Source organism: Dermochelys coriacea, chromosome 4 (assembly GCF_009764565.3).
Source record: "Dermochelys coriacea isolate rDerCor1 chromosome 4, rDerCor1.pri.v4, whole genome shotgun sequence".
NCBI lineage: Eukaryota > Metazoa > Chordata > Testudines > Dermochelyidae > Dermochelys > Dermochelys coriacea.
The window spans coordinates 76515849-76533011 of NC_050071.1; the positions used below are offsets into that span (position 1 = coordinate 76515849).

Here is a 17163-nt window from a genome sequence, read left to right on the forward strand (position 1 = left end):
TAGCAAGAATATTGAGTTATATTAATAAATACTAAAAAACAAAGTTTTACAAGTGGTATAAAACCTCATGCTTCAGGTCTTAAACCTATCTTGAACTCACAGGAATTAGGAGGGGACTCCCTATCCACATCAACATAATATGAAGCTTCTTGCACCTTCTTTTGGAGTATGTGGTGCTAGTCACTGTCTGAGACAGGATGTTGGATCAGATGGACCACAGGTCTGAGCCACTATGGCAGTTCATAATTTCCTATTAAGAACAGCCATACTCTGTTATTCATTTTGGATGATTTGCTATAATTGGTGATACATATCCTCTCTATATATAATTTGATTTAAGGTTAAACACATTTTGCAATTCTTATTTTAGTGACAATAGCCAAGAGTTAAAAAAGATTACTAGTGATTTTAGGTGGTTTAACTTTCAGTAACCAACTGGAGACATCTTGAAGAATTCTGATTTTCAGAAAGTGCTCACTGCCCTCAAACTCAGGCTCTTGTATGGTATTTAAAACAGGGTACACAAAATTACCATCACTTTTGAAAATCTTTGGCCAATATTTTTCTTTATCTTTTGTAGAATAAATAACTAACACTACAGTGAGACAAGATCTCAAACAATGGTTACACCCACAAATCAGGTAGTAAGTAAAAGTTCTCTTCTTGTGGCTGCAAATGATTGTGCAAGAAAAATCAGAAGCCCACATTTAGAGACTGCTTTCAAAAGTCTGGGCTTATATCTCCATTTAAGAAAATTCTCTACTCTCTTTGGGTGGCCTATTCCATTTCCAATATAAGATGAAAGAATGAAGTAAGAAGTACTGCAGTACTATAGAAAAAATCAGACAAAACTGTACCTTGCACAAAACATAGAAACAGATTAAAAATCTTCTAAGAGATTTCTGATTGACTGCTGGTGCTATGGATATTTTATATTTACAACTAGACAAAAAACAGAATATGCAGGCAGAATCTCTTTCTGCAATCCATGTTTACCCCCATCTTTGCTTCCCTCACCTCCCTCCTTCACATGTGCCCTCTTGGATTGCTCAGCAGAATGCCTGCTAACGTCATTACTTCTGTGACATATGAGAATCAAATGATACTAGATTGCATTCCGAGTTCTATTTTGCACCTAGACCTTCCCTCAGTTGCTGCCCACAAGAACAGTGAAATCCAGCAGCTGATGGCTTCTGCTAAACCCATTAAATATAGAGTGCTTAGTTATGTGATTGCTTACATTATAAACAGTGTACAGATATTAAAATTACTGCAGAAATATTCTGTGCAAATTAAGTTTAGAAAAATTCTTCCACTTTTCAAGAACTTGCTTCTGCTTCCATTGAAGTCAATAGGAGTTTTGTCTTTAAGTATAATGGGGACAGAATCAGCCTCCAAATCACTATCAGCCCAGTAAAATTGGGCCTTCCAAATAAAATATCAAAAGATGTCTTTAAAAAGCAAAATTCTAACTTATTTAACTCATTGCTTTCTGCTGATTTCCAATTTTGCAATTTCTGTTATCTAGAAAGTGTTAAGAACACGAATAAATGTACTAATTCATAATGCTGTCTAAGAGCAATATTAGCAAATAGATCCTATTCAAAACCTGTTAATCTATCAAGTCTCTACTATTGTGGTCTTTTTTTGATGCTAAACGCAAGCTATCTCTCACTATATTTAGAAACAGCACTAGTTCCAAGCCATCTGGTATATAATTTAAAGGGAACAGCAGCCTACACTGTTCTGTAAACATGAGAGAGAAATAGAGTAAAAAAGAATTCATATTATTAACAGACAAGAACAAATAATTACTTAAAAATTTCATACAGTACCTAAATCTCCATCTCCCCACGGCACTTCCAGCCAGTTGCAATTATAAATTCTACTCATTTCTTTCAGTGTGAAAATAAAAATCCGTCCCCCTAGCTGGGGCCTATTCTTAATACACTTCAGCCATGTTTGCAAGGATATCAGCAGCTCCTTGTAATATGAACTTTCACCTCTAAAACCTATGGCGTAAACACAATTCTGAAGGCATCAGCTTATGCGGCCACCAACTTTTTTTCTTACTAAAAAGCAGCAACTGCCATTTAATATAACTATATAAAAATGTTAACATATTGGGAATATTAATTGTTTTCCATTGGCCCTGATCCTGCAATCCCTGCACCAGTGAAACTCCAAATGAAATCAGTGGAAACTTTGCCTGAATAAGGACTGTAGGATCAAGCCTTAATTACCCATCTTTTACCTTGTGGAATGAGATGAATTTATGAATAATAAATTATTTTACAGATATCCACTCAAATCATCATAAATATATAGCCTAGTGAGTGAAGATAAAGGCAGTGATCACACAGGCTACTTTATTATGTTGAATTAATACTTTTAAAAGCAAATAAGAAAATGGCTGCTAGTTTGTGAGCTAGCACAAGCAAACGTTGTTCTCATCAGTAAGAAAAACAGGATTTTATCTCTCCCGCCCCACCTCCCTCATGCCCCTCTTTCTGGCTATCTTCTTGCAGCTCACTACTGACTGGTAGAGGTTCTTAATTATTAGGTTGTTAAATTGAATGTAGAGCTACATTTAGTATTCTTTTTCCAACTTTGAATGAACAAAGCAGGTTGACTTTTTAAGGAAACTGATCTGAACCTTTTCTTTTTCACATACCAAAGCTTGAAAAATATTCAAGTTAGCCAGTGTGGCATTTTTCAAAAATTATCAGTATGATTATTAGCAATCTGGTACCTACAATGTGCTAGGCACTGTCCAGACACACCGGAAGACACATTTTGAGTTCTTGGCTTTGAAACCTTAACATATTTTTAACAGTAGATTTTTTTAATGTAATCTATTTTTTAAAACCTGGAAAATAAAGAAATTCCATCCTCTGGAAGCATACTGACCCCCAACTTGGGTCATCAGTAGGATTGGGACCTTTAGATCCACAGTACAGACCTTAAGCTAATGGAGTCACTGCTAGCAATATGGTGGTAGTAGTAGGCTGTTAACTTCTATGCGGACCATCATTGGAGGGGGAAGAGAAACACACTTTGCCTGTGAGTTTCAATGCTATTTGCTGATAGCAGAGGCAAGTTGAGACTGAAGACTCCTACATTCATTTTCAGGTTCTGGAAGGGAGTGTGCACTCATGGTTATAGACCCTTCGGCCCCAGCCACCTATCTGTCTTTATCTGCCTCTTCTCCTATCCACCCTTCCATTGTGGTTCCTGCCCCCTTGCTGCTTTGCTCTTATCCAATCTCCACTCTGGCTCCCTCCCCTTCTGTTCCTATATACTCCACATCTCCTGGATCCTGGCCCTCTCCCCCACTGCAACTATATACTACCCAGCCTCCCAACCCCTGGTCTCTGCTCCTATCCAAACAACTCCACTGGGTCCTGCCCCCCTCCTCCTCTGCTTCCACCCAACCTCTGGCTCTTGCAAACTCTCCTTCTGCCCATTTCCTCACCCCTATGAATTCCACTGTAGTTGCATCTTCCTTCTTTTCCCTCACTACCTGGGCACCAGCAAAAGAGTAACGAAGGACAGTGGTCCTGCTCCCAGTTCCAGTGTCCATTCTGCAGTGGCCTGGAGAAGCAATTGTTGGGAAAGTCATGCTCGGTCCCTGTAACTCTAGGCTGGAGCATTCACTCTATGGAGATGGCACATGCATAGTCTCTCATATGAACTGTGAGGGTATGGATCATGCTCAGTGTAAATGAAATCTTCAGAATATTTAGCTGCCAAACTATAACTAGTGTCTACTGACTATTGCAACCTGCAGTTTTTCAAAGACATAACTTGGCCAAGTTTGGGTGAATTTTCACAGTGATTGCAAAAGATATACCCCCCCACCCCATGCAAAATTTTAAGTCCCCGCTCCAAACTGTGTGGGTAACTAAATTGTTGCAAAACATTTTTATAAAATATATTTTTGCTAACCTTATTCTTAATCTGCTGAACTATTTTTGCTGAAATTTTCATAAATAAGTCACCTTGAGGCAGATGCCCAACCTGGGAAATTTCAGCCCAAATGGTTAAAGTTTGGCAAAGTTATGAGCAACTGAAACAGGGTTTCATAATGGCAAGTGCCAGACAACCTTATGTAAAAGCAGCCTTACCAGTTCCTCCTATAATCATCTACCTGGTGGGAGATAAATCTGTGTATAAACTGTTGCAGCATTATCAGATGTAATAAATAAATAGATGCTTTTTCTGATGTGTTTGTGACTGATATGGAAATATCCTGGACAAATCTTGTTGAATTAAGTTAAAGATGTCACGCTGTCTGGAGTGGCTCATAACTGTGAGTGCCTATCTCAGGGCAGACTGTCAGAAAACAAGAGCAGCCACCCCAAACTGATGGTAAATTCTAATATTAGATTTCACAAGCCAGTAACAAATGTGAACACCTGGATTCCTATACCAGTCTTACCATGGAGTCACAGACAGTCCCCGTAGCCTCTCCAGCATATCTTGCCACCCAGACAAACTGAACTTACTGATAATGGTCACATAAACCAAAAAATCATGCAACATCAGGTTTCTCCCAGTCTCAAGACACCAGTCACTTATCCCGATCAACTGATACTCCAGATTTTCACCAGTGTCAATGCTGGCAGCTAATTCTATAGTAAATTTATAGTATAAATTTATTAGCTAAGAAAAAAGAATGAGAGTTATTGAGAGATTAAAGAAGGTAAAATATAATAACAGGTGAGTCAAAGTTTGTAAGTCCAAAATGATAGCAGAGATGTAGTAATTTGCAAGTTTCCCAAAAGTCTTCTTAGGGCTACCAAGAATAAATGGGGATCTCAGTTTTCTTGTTCAGTTATTTTACCCATTAGAATCCAAATAGTCCAGAGATAAAGGATCACTCTTTGAATGAGTACATATAGCTTCTTTTCATAGACAACAATCTGACAAGTGTCTGTACTGACACAATGGCCAATTGCTTTGAATTTAGCACTCTTCTTTATTTGCATTCGATGAGTTATTTAGTCATAGGAATATACATAATGTAAATGTCTGCAATTATAATGGGAATAGATAAGTAAAAACAATACAATTAACATCTCCTTTGATCTCTATTAACACACAAGTGAATTAGCCTGAACATATACTAATACATTTAACTTCTTTGATATTCACACACAAGTGAATTGGCCTGTGGCTCTGGCCTGAGCTGGTGTGTCAGCATCATAAAACTCTTAGGACATCATTGTATTAAAATGCAAGTATTTAAATATTATCATGGGATAATTCAATGCTATGTAATGGCAGATAGCTGAAAAGTGACAAGTTTTTAAAGTGCTTATATACCAATGCTAGAAGTCTAAATAATAAGAAGGATGAAGTAGAGTTCCTTGTATTAAATGAGAATATTGATATAGTAGGCATGACAGAAACTTGGTGTAATGAGGATAATCAATGGGACACAGCAATACGAGGGTACAAAATATATTGGAAGGACAGAACAGGTCGTGCTGGTGGGGGAATGGCACTATATGTGAAAGAAAATATAGAATCAAATGAAGTAAAAATCTTAAATTAACCAAACTGTACCAAGAGGTAATATAGCTGGACCCCTTGGTAATAGTGACTATAATATAATTAAATTTAACATCTCTATGGTGGGGAAAACACCACAGCAACCCAACATTGTAGCAATTAATTTCAGAAAGGGGAACTACACAAAAATGAGGTTACTTAAACAGAAATTAAAAGGTACTGCACCAAAAGTGAAATCCCTGGATGGAAACTTTTTAAAGACACCATAATAGTGGCTGAATTTAAATATATACCCCAAATAAAAAAACATAGTAAGAGAACCCCAAAAGTGCCACCATAGCTAAACAACAAAGTAAAAGAAGCAATGAGACACAGAAAGACATCCTTTAAAAAGTGAAAGTTAAATCCTAGTGTGGAAAATAGAGAGAAGCATAAACTCTGGCAAATGAAGTGTAAAAATATAATTAGGAAGGCCAAGAAAGAATTTGAAGAACAGCTAGCCAAAGATTCAAAAAGTAATAGCAAAAAAAATTTTTAAGTACATCAGAAGCAGGAAGCCTGCTAAACAACCAGTGAGGCCGCTGGACAATCAAGATGCTAAAGGAACACTCAAGGACGATAAGGCCATTGCGGAGAAACTAAATGAATTCTTAGCGTCAGTCTTCATGACTGAGGATGTGAGTGAGATTCCCAAACCTGAGACATTCTTTTTAGGTGACAAATCTGAGGAACTGTCCCAGATTGAGGTGTCATTAGAGGAGGTTTTGGAACAAATTGATAAACTAAACAATAATAAGTCACCAGGATCAGATGGTATTCACCCAAGACTTCTGAAGAAACTCAAATGTGAAATTGCAGAACTATTAACTGTAGTCTCTAACCTATCATTCAAATCAGCTTCTGTACCAAATGACTGGAGGATAGTTAGTGTAATGCCAATTTTTAAAAAGTGTTCCAGAAGTGATCCCGGCAATTACAGGCTGGTAAGCCTGACTTAAGTACGGGCAAACTGGTTGAAACTATTGTAAAGAATACAACTGTTAGACACACAGACGAAGATAATTTGTTGGGGAAGAGTCAACTTGGTTTTTGTAAAGGGAAATCATGCCTCACCAATCTACTAGAATTCTTAGAGGGGGTCAACAAGCATGTATACAAGGGGGAACTAGTGGATATAGTGTACTTAGATTTTCAGAAAGCCTTTGACAAGGTCCTTCACCAAAGGCTCTTAAGCAAAGTAAGCTGTCATGGGATAAGAGGAAGATCCTCTCATGGATTGGTAACTGGTTAAAAGGTAGGAATAAATGGTCAGTTTTCAGAATGGAGAGAGGTAAATAGTGGTGTCCCCCAGGGATCTGTACTGGGACAAGTCTTATTCAACATATTCATTAATGATCTGGAAAAAGGGGTAAACAGGTGGCAAAATTTGCAGATGATACAGAACTACTCAAGATAGTTAAGTCCCAGGCAGACTGCGAAGAGCTACAAAAGAATCTCTCAAAACAGGGTGACTGGGCAACAAAATGGCAGATGAAATTCAATGTAGATAAATTCAATGTAAATGCAAAGTAATACACATTGGAAAACATAATCCCAACTATACGTATAAAATGATGGTGTCTGAATTAGCTGTTACCACTCAAGAAAGAGATCTTGGAGTCATTGTGGACAGTTCTCTGAAAACATCCACTCAATGTGCAGTGGCAGTCAAAAAAGTGAACAGAATGTTGGGAAACATTAAGAAAGGGATAGATAATAAACAGAAAATATCATATTGCCTCTATGAAAATCCATGGTATGCCCACATCTTGAATATGCGTGCAGATGTGGTCGCCCCATCTGAAAAAAGATACATTGGAATCGGAAAGGGTTCATGTCATAAATATAAAGGGAAGGGTAAACACCTTTAAAATCCCTCCTGGCCAGAGGAAAAATTCTTTCACCTGTAAAGGGTTAAGAAGCTAGGATAACCTCACTGGCACCTGAGCACAATGACCAGTGAGGAGACAAGATACTTTCAAAGCTGGAGGGAGGGAGAAACAAAGAGTCTGTCTGTGTGATGCTTTTGCCTGGGACAGAACAGGAATGGAGTCTTAGAACTTAGTAAGTAATCTAGCTAGATATGCGTTAGATTATGATTTCTTTAAATGGCTGAAAGAAAAGGAGTACTTGTGGCACCGTAGAGACTAACAAATTTATTTGAGCATAAGCTTTTGTGAGCTGTAGCTCACGAAAGCTTATGCTCATATAAATTTGTTAGTCTCTAAGGTGCCACAAGTCCTCCTTTTCTTTTTGCGAATACAGACTAACACGGCTGCTACTCTGAAACCTTTTAAATGGCTGAAAAATTAGACTGTGCTGAATAGAATGAATATTCTTGTCTTTGTGTCTTTCTTGTAACTTAAGGTTTTGCCTAGAGGGATTCTCTATGTTTTGAATCTAATTACCCTGTAAGGTATTTACCATTCTGATTTTACAGAGGTGATTCTTTTTACCTTTTCTTATATTAAAATTCTTCTTGTAAGAAATTGAATGCTTTTTTCATTGTTCTTAAGATCCAAGGATTTGGGTCTGTGGTCACCTATGCAAATTGCTGAGGATTTTTATCAAGCCTTCCCCAGGCAGGGGGGTCCGAGGTTTTGGTGAGGATTTTGGGGGGAAAGATGTTTCCAAACAACGCTTTCTCAAAAATAAACCCAGACATTTGGTGGTGGCAGTAGAAATCAAAGGGCAAAAGGTAAAATAGTTTGTACCTTGGGGAAGTTTTAACCTAAACTGGTAAAAGTAAGCTTAGGAGGTTTTCATGCAGGTCCCCACATCTGTACCCTAGAGTTCAGAGTGGGGAAGGAACCCTGACAGTTCAGAAAAGGGCAACAAAAATTATTAGGGGTATGGAACGGCTTCTGTATGAGGAGAGATTAATAAAACTGGGATTTTTCAGCTTTGAAAACAGACAACTAAGTGGGGATATGAGAGAGGTCTATAAAATCATGACTGCTGTGGAGAAAGTAAATAAGGAAGTGTGGTTTTTGTACACTTTCTCATAACACAAAAACTAGGGGTCGCCAAATGAAATTAGTAGGCAGCAGGTTTAAAACAAACAAAAGAAGTATTTCTTCATACAATGCACAGTCAACCTGTGGAACTCTTTGCCAGAGGATGTTGTGAAGGTCAAAAAGAACTAGATGATAAATTAATGGAGGATAGTACCATCAATGGCTATTAGCCAGGATGAGGCACAGATGGTGTCCCTTATCTCTGTTTGCCAGAAACTGAGATTGGGAGACAGGGAGTGAATCATTTGATAATTTCTTGTTCTGTTCATTAGCTCTGGGGCACCTGGCATAGGCCACTGTTGAGAGACAAGATATTGAGCTAGATGGACCTTTGGTCTGACCCAGTATGGCCGTTCTTATGTTATGTTTTTATGATGGTATGTAACTTCTTTTAAGGGAGAGACAGGACAAATGTAAACACTAGGAAGTATTATATGCTTCAAAGACTATTTAAAATAGTGGAGCAGAGAAGACGGAACTTTCAGTTGAGTGGGGTTCCTAAGAAATACTTCGGAAGAAGGGAATGGAAATTACTCACTTCCGGAGCCATCCTACTGAAGCTGCTCCTTGAAGAGAAACCTAATGGTCTGGCTGATTACCTATTCATGATCTCTTCAAAGGCGCAAACCTGATAAAGGAGGGATACAGTAACTCATGGGGGAGCTAGTCCTGAGAGAAAGCTGTTATGAACTGGGGACCACAGGAAAAATGCCTAATCACCAACCAAAGCCCTTCTTGGAGTTAGGGGGTGGTCTCTTGTTAGGTTATTCACATATGAGTAGGTTTTTTTATTGTTTTCACTGTTTTCTGTCTAATGCTTTTACCTTTAAGAATAAAAGTGTTCACTTAGGAAGACTGTGCGGTAACTTATAATGTTGGGAATTATACATTATTAGTCTCCGAAGAGAAAGCATAATGCAGATGCAGGCAGCGTGCCTTGCTGGAGGATGTCATGATATAGTCAGAGGCCAGTGCAACCTGAAAACACTCTGGTCAGGAGGCAGAGAGACAGATCTCTGACTCTACTCCAGAGCGGTGATGGCTGAGGAGCCTAGAGTGCATGCCCTTGTTGAACCACAGAGTGGGAATACAGGTACATTTGCCCTGAACTGCCCTGACAGTGTTTATATACCTTAGTCCAAAATATCTATCGGGAGCATTGAATTCCCTTTTCCAGGTTTCTACATATGTACCACCAATGGGTATATTATTAGTAAATGCTTATTATTAATAATTATTATTTATTTTATTTATTTATTAGTATACTGTTGCCCTTAAATAAATTAGAAAGCTTTCTTTAGTATTTAGGGAAAGTAGAGTAGCTGCTACTTGTATTCTTGAATATATCTTATTTCTCGATATCAACAGTAGTGAAGGTTATCAACATAACACTATTTTAAGTATTCTTCTTACCTTTTGCTCCACTTCACAACTGTGTTTTATATAATGCCAAATGTAATTGACATCCGCTTCAAGGTGTAAATTAACTGTCAGTACTTTTCATTTTCCCTTTGTGTCTTTTTTCCCAATTTTTTAACATATTTTGTTCTATCAAACACTTGCTGATTTTTTTTCTAAAATCAACGCTGCTAAATTTTGATGTCCTTATTTTCCTTTTTTCCCTCACTTTGATCCTAATTAGAGTATTATTACTATTTTTAAAAAATACTCTGCCATGTTTATGCCTCCGATCATAAAAGTTAGTCCAGGCTTTCTCTGATAAGTGTTTTATTTTTCTAATTTCTGCTTTAACTATCATGTAACAAAGCAGTTCGATAATATTCCCATCATGCCCTCAAGTTTATTGATTAAAATATCCTTTCTCAAAATGTCCCAATGTATGTCCAGGTAATTTTAAGTGCCTCTGCATTCTATTTTTTCTTTTCACAATTTTCCTTTAATTTTAGTATTTAGCATCTTTTTACGTTTGAATAGACAATCTGTGGCAAATTACTAAAATTAACATACTCTCTTCAGTATCTTTAATCTCCAAAGTTTCCTATCTTTTAGTTACTCTAAGCCTCTCTTTACATGTAGTTATTTATTCTGATCTCTTGTAAACAGTCAGCCCTCAGTATTTAGTTACATTGACTTTTGCTTTCCCGCAACAATTTGCATTAAGCCTTGAACACTCGCACCACAACTAAGGCATATAAACAAGAAAATGCACAGTGGATGAGTTTACAACATTACAAAATGTACAATCAAAAATTATAGCTGCATTATCTATGTAGAAACTCATGCAAGTGTAATACAGTACTAGTAATTAATATAAGCATGCCTTTACATTACAAATCTGATTACTAAAAAAATTCAGTTTAAAGTTAGTACACTGCAAAACTGGGTCAACTTGGTATATTTTAATGCACTGTCAGCTTGTGAAATGGCTGCTATACTAACCTTGGCTGGTCAGAATACCCCAGCAAGCTTTTCGTTTTGCAGGACACTCCCCTATACTTTCTAGGCTTCTTTTTAGGAGATTCTGGTTAGTGCAGCTCCTCTGAATAGCAGTACTTGTGATCATAATTTTATTTTTTTTCTCCTGCAAAGTCAGTGTAACAATAGTGCAGATGCTCTAGTCAGAGGAATATCCACGGATGGATTTGTAGCTATTTTCCCCCCCCTTCAGATTTTCACAAAGGATCTTGTACTTACTGTAGAAGGCTACAACACTGAAATCCACAGTGAGTGCACAGTGGGGGAAGGGAAGGAAAGCTCTAGCATTTTCTATTTTTAAAATGGAGAAAGAATCAGCTTAGCTACAGCATGAACCTTAACTATTTACATGATTTAAATGGAAAGGTGGTGGGTTTTTTTTATATTAGACTAGAAAAGCAACTGATTCTTAAAACACAACGCAGTTCATGCTTTAATATGAGGTTTGCATACTAAGCAGCTCAAATTCGAAAAAAATTATGAGTATGTTAATAAAAGAATTATGGTTCTGATAAATGACAGCCTTAAACAGTGAACCCACATCCCTCAGTAATAAATAGCCTCGTGACTGGCTTCAGTCACCTACAGCTCTGCAGTTGGTAAAGAATTTACTTAGAACTTGGGAATTATCCAACAAATACAACACTAATTGTGTATATAGAGCACAGTATTGTACAGCCATAAACTAGAAAGACTTCCTGGATAAACAAATGCTTTCATATGGCAGCAGAAACGATGTAATTGATTACTTTGCAGGTTGTATCCCGATATGAAAGTAAGGTTGTAATCATTTCAAGGAGTCCTGAGTCACTAGTTTTTGACAACAGGGTAAATAGTAACAAGGATAACAAACTTGGAGCAAGACTTCTTCATGCGTACTGGCTTGTAATGCTGGAAACAAATCTGCATGGACAAGGAAAAGGACGCAACTGATCCCTGATAAAATTACAGTGTGGATTAACTAGAGTAGTGATCTTATTACAGTAGTAATATGTTGACATGCTGTTTAAAAAACCGCAACTTTTCTCACGGTCTTGTTTTATTAATGTATAGACTAATCCATTCATCAACACTTTTAAAATAACACTACTACTTTGCATTAATATTCTGTCTTTTATCTGTGATTCTCAAGGTACTTTACAAATATTAATCAATTAAGCCTCAAAACACTGCTGAGATGTTGGAATTATACTCATTTCACACATAAATTCACAGAAATAAAAACAAGCAAGTTAACACATCAGAGTTCTATATCAAATGTAGAAACATAAGATATGTGCAAATTAAAGTATATGCGACTGTCCCACCACTCAATGAGCTGTTCTTATGTGTCTTGAAATTAAACTGAGTTTAAAAATATCTAATTTAATTTTTGCCTCTTTTCCCTATATTCCCCTCAAACAGAACTTCTAAAAAAAAAAAAAATAAAAATTAAGGGCTAGATTAAAGGTAGTTGGTACAAGAGAGTAAGGGGTAGACATGGCAGAGGGCACAAGGGATAGATCCACAAAGGGGACTGTGGAGCCCCGGACCCTCCACCTGACTCGGACACCCAGCCCCTAGCCAGGCTTACTCCTACGCTGTTGCTGGTGGTGGCACTGCCTTCAGACTGGGCTGCTAGTAAGCAGCGGCTGCTATGGAAGGGCTAAGGAAAATTTTGGGGTGGCCCCTGCAAGCCTCCCCCTAGCACTGGCCTGGCTGCCTCAGTCACCCAATAGGAAATTGGATTGCTAACAATCCAGGACTCCCAGAATTAAAGATTAACCTTTAATTAAAAATTATGTCATGTGATGAATACATCCAACCAAAATTGGCAATCCTAATAGGAAATGCAAAGGGGGGGAGCCAAAGTCCTACCTCCCAAAAGGAGTTATGCATGTACTAGAAGTGCCTCCCTCTGTTTGGGATTCAAAGCTGTGAATCTTCTCCTGGTCTAAGGTGCCTAAACCAGATCAGCCCTTTTCACAAAAGACCAAGATGGGGGTAATCCCTACCACCCATAGCCCTGTGGTTACAGCCCTGATCTACAGTATGGGAGGTGTGGGTTCAAATCTCTCTTTTGCCTGATGAGGAGAGGGGATTTGAACCCAGGTCTTCCACCTCCTAGAGAATGTCCTAATCATGGGATTATAGAACATTATGTGGTAGGTGTCTCTCTCTTTCTCTCCCCTCCCCTCCCCGATGAAGCTGTTCTGTTTTGTTTAAATATTTAAATAGTCATTGGCCCAGAGAGCATGGAATGAGAGTGACTATAGTCTGGTGGTTAGGGCATTCACTAAGGAGGGGAGATACCAAGGTTTAACGCCCCGCTCCTCATCAAACAGAGGAGGGATTTGAATGCACGTCTCCCACATCATCCTGGGTGACTGCTCTAACCACTGGACTATTCAGTAAAAACGGGCAGCACTATCATTATTTTGTATGGGGCTTCATCCCACTGGCAAGATATAGGGGGAATGTTTAATTTGTGAATCCAACCAGGGTTTAGCCGTGGGTTAGAGATCAGGCACCAGGACTCAGGCAGCTTTGTGCATGTCCACGAGTAGAAATTTAGGCATCTAAGGGATTGTATTGACAGAAACATAGGCACTTGGATAATTTATGCACCAGCCAAGCAGAGATTTTGAGGACCTACATTTTTGAATTATGTCCCTGAAGTGAGTAAATGCCTAAATCCCTTAATGGATCTACCCAAGGGGCCTTGCACATTTGCACTAGAGGTATGTGCAATCTTGGGCCTCGCATTCTTAGTACACAAGGACCCCAAAGGAACTGGAAGTGAGAGGGACTATTCCTCCGATGCTGGCCAGCAGAACAAAGGTAGTGCAGAGGAGTGTAGGTGTTTCATTCTCTCAAAGATGCTGCAGTGTCTGCACAGGTGTTTTCCCCTAAAGGTGCTCTGACTGAATGAGCCAGAATGCCTAAGGGACCACACACAAAGAAGGACATACCTCCACATCCCCCAGACAAGGGCTTTGACTATAAAAGCCAGAACAAAACACTACACTTGATGGAGGGTAGGTGCATTATACATTTAATTTTAATATTAATAAAGTTTCTTATTAAATTGTCAATATTCTTCAACAACTAACTGAATTATACATGAGAAAGAGAAAGTCAATAATTTTCCCATATTTCATGACTTTGGGGCTTTTCTCGCTTTCACAATCACTTTTCACAGGTGCTTTTGGGAGGAAGAGGGGATCTGCAGGTGAATTTGTCATCTGGGATGGGATGCTATTGTTGAGGGGGGCTGTTGGTTAGGAAGGAAGTCCTGTCTTGTATGCTTTTGGGGAAGTATTGAGTGCGTTTGTCAGCTGAGAATGAGGTTGGCTAGCTTCTCAGGGTGGTTGAGCAAGTAGATTTGTCAACTTGGAAGGAATTCAGGTTAGCTTGTTTTCCATAGATGTTTTAACCCTCTGCTATGTTCTCTATGTCTTCATCAGCAGAGGGTGTGGCTAGCCGTAGCAGTGGCAATGAAATCCACAGACACTGTCTACAGATAGAACATGGCAGACAGCTGCTGCTGCTTCAGAGGAGTTGACTTGGGGGAAGTCAGAGAAGCACCTGCTCTCTCTCCCAAAGAATTTGGGCAAAGGAGCAGGAAGAAATTTTGTGGGAAGGGAGGCAGGATGGCTCAAAAAGCAGGGATGCTGAGAGGGATATCTCCTTTCCCAAAGATAATCGATTAGTTAATTGATATGACTGTCATTATTTTTTTACCAACTTTATCCACATATTTTAGATACTCTGGAGGACATAAGAATATAACACACAAAGAGATGCAAATATTCTCCTTATTGCTTTACAGGATACAGAGTTTATCTTACACAGTATCCTTGATGAAACTTTACACAAGACAAAATGGGTTAGCATATAACTGTTTTGCTTATGGCAACAGCCATATTGAAGTTGTGAAATGGATCTTTCGAGACTGGCATCAAACTCTTTTCAAAAATAAAATTAAAAAAACAGGGAAATGACTAGTAGTCTAAAGTTTTCAGTTGGAAACATAAAAGAAAAGCACACTGATGATACATGTATAGAGGAGAGATGAACTTGTGGTTAATCACTGGGACCCAGGCCACCTGGATTTCATTCCCAACTCTGCACACACTTCTTGTGTGATCTTGTGCAAGTCCCTTCTCAGTTTCTCTATCTTTAAAACAGGAATAATATTTCCCTTTCTCATAGGGCAGTTGTGAAAATTAATTCATGAATGTTTGTGAGGTGCTTAGATACTACTCTGAAGAGTGCCATATAAAAGACCCTTAAACATCTTTGAAATCCTTTAACAAAAGCATTTAATTAAAAATCCATTTATGAGTACTATATGTTCAGCTGTTGTGATGGACAAGCAATTAACTAATTATTTTTATGGCAGGGTTGTCTATGACAGTGATGCTGTAACCATCAGAGCAAAAGAATCTAGGGGAAGGGGCAGAGACTGAAACATATGAGTATGGAAACTGACTAGAGGATGTTATTCATAGGTGTGGAATTTTGACAGTATTGATTTTCCTTATCTAGCTTGTAAACATGATATAATTCCCTGGCTCATATTCCTCTCAAAATGTTGGCTTCATTTCATTTTCTTAACCCAAACGTGAAACTATTAGAAAAAAATGAAGGCTTCTTATATCAAGCTTTTTTTTTTATAGATTGTTATGAAAAAGAAATGCCAGTGCCAGTTTAAACATTTCTATGGAAGCAGAAAACTCATATGTTTATTTTATGGATGCAGTTGTGTTCCTGTCAACAGCTGTGAAGTTGTAAAGAAATTATTTCCCATCCTTTTCAGTTGGGAAAGCATTCTAGTTTGAAAGAAGTATTTAAGACAAGCTTCAGCAAGTGTTTAAAAATTGAAATTTTGTTTGGGTATAACTTTATAGGAAAATGGAATCTTTTACTGTTTTAATAAAAATAACAAAGGATGAATTCTGTAAAGTTTTGTGCCTTGGTACATGCTGGAAAAAAGCAAGTTTCTAGTATGCTAATTGCTGCCTTATTCTAACTCCAAATGAACAAATGACATTGAAATAAAGTGAACTTTCTAAACAGAGTCCTTAAGACGAGCTATTAAGATCAATGCACATATAATTTAAAATAATTTGAACATTTATGATATACTCCCTGCAAAAATCTGAGTGCTTTATAGATATTCAAGAATTATGCCTCATAGCATCCATGCAAGGTAAGTATTAACCCAATTTTACAGGTAGAAAAACTGAGGCAAGGAGAAACTGAGTCTTGCCTGTGGTCACACAGAAAATTTGAGGCACAGTTGGGAATGGAACCTAGGTTTCTCAATTCCCAAAAGATCATTCTTCCTTCTTAATAACAATGACACATTGAATTTACATACCACCAGCATTGTGCCTAGCCAAGGAGTGAGATCCCCTGATCCTGGGGTCATTGGGCACTGGCCCACGTGGCTAGTACATGACGGACAGCCTTCAGGCTTTTGGGGCTCTATTGGATATAGGGTGTACCGGCTATGCCCTCTTTTCCCAAACTTATTTATCTAGGTATTTATATGGCCTTCATGACCATTGTGTCTGAGTATCTTGTGGGCTGACCCCGAGGGAATCAAGCACCCAGTCTACCTGTGGCAAGCTCTGCTAAGGAGAACAAGCCAATTCAGATCCACCTATAGCTGAGCGATAGTTCATTCAGTAAGGAGCACCTTCAGTCAGGAAGCCCCAGAACAGAGGAAGCTCCTGAGGAGAGAGAGGAAGTTATTCCCATTGGTGTCTCCCTGGAGAAGAGAGGCTCTTGGGGAGAAGGAATGAGCCCAGAGAGAAAGCATTCCCAGGCAAGGGACCAGAGCAGCTCAGGAGAACCTAGCAGGGGACCTCCTGGGGATGTATGACGGACTGGCAGAGCAAAGAGGAATGCACTGTCAAGGGAAGAGTGGCATACAACCAAATGTCCCACAGAGGCCCAAGCTCCAGGCAGGGAATTCAGCCTGACGGTGCTTCAGGGCAAGTCCTAAGACTGATTAACCCAGGGCAGAGAATTTGCGATGGAGTGGCTTACTGAAGATTTTATTTGTTTTCGTATTATACTTTTCTGACAAATAATGAGACCCTCCAAAGAGGGCGCTCTTTAATAGTAGAACATCTTGCTTTGACTCATTTATAACATGGGTGAG

The 17163-nt window shown here is 38.6% G+C and overlaps 1 protein-coding gene across 2 annotated transcripts in view; it reads right to left on the reverse strand.

Moving 5' to 3' along the window:
• ASB5 (ankyrin repeat and SOCS box containing 5) overlaps positions 1-17163 on the reverse strand; it is a 49678-nt gene that overhangs the window by 16609 nt on the left and 15906 nt on the right. Inside the window, exon 1 of one of the 2 annotated variants that reach the window (XM_038399625.2) lies at positions 10974-11264. The exons of the other annotated variant lie outside the window; for it this stretch is intronic. Within the exon in view, the coding sequence (XP_038255553.2) occupies positions 10974-11097 (124 nt within the window). The 5' untranslated portion in view covers positions 11098-11264. Of the gene's footprint in view, positions 1-10973; positions 11265-17163 lie in introns of those variants that run through there. 2 annotated transcript variants of the gene reach the window in all.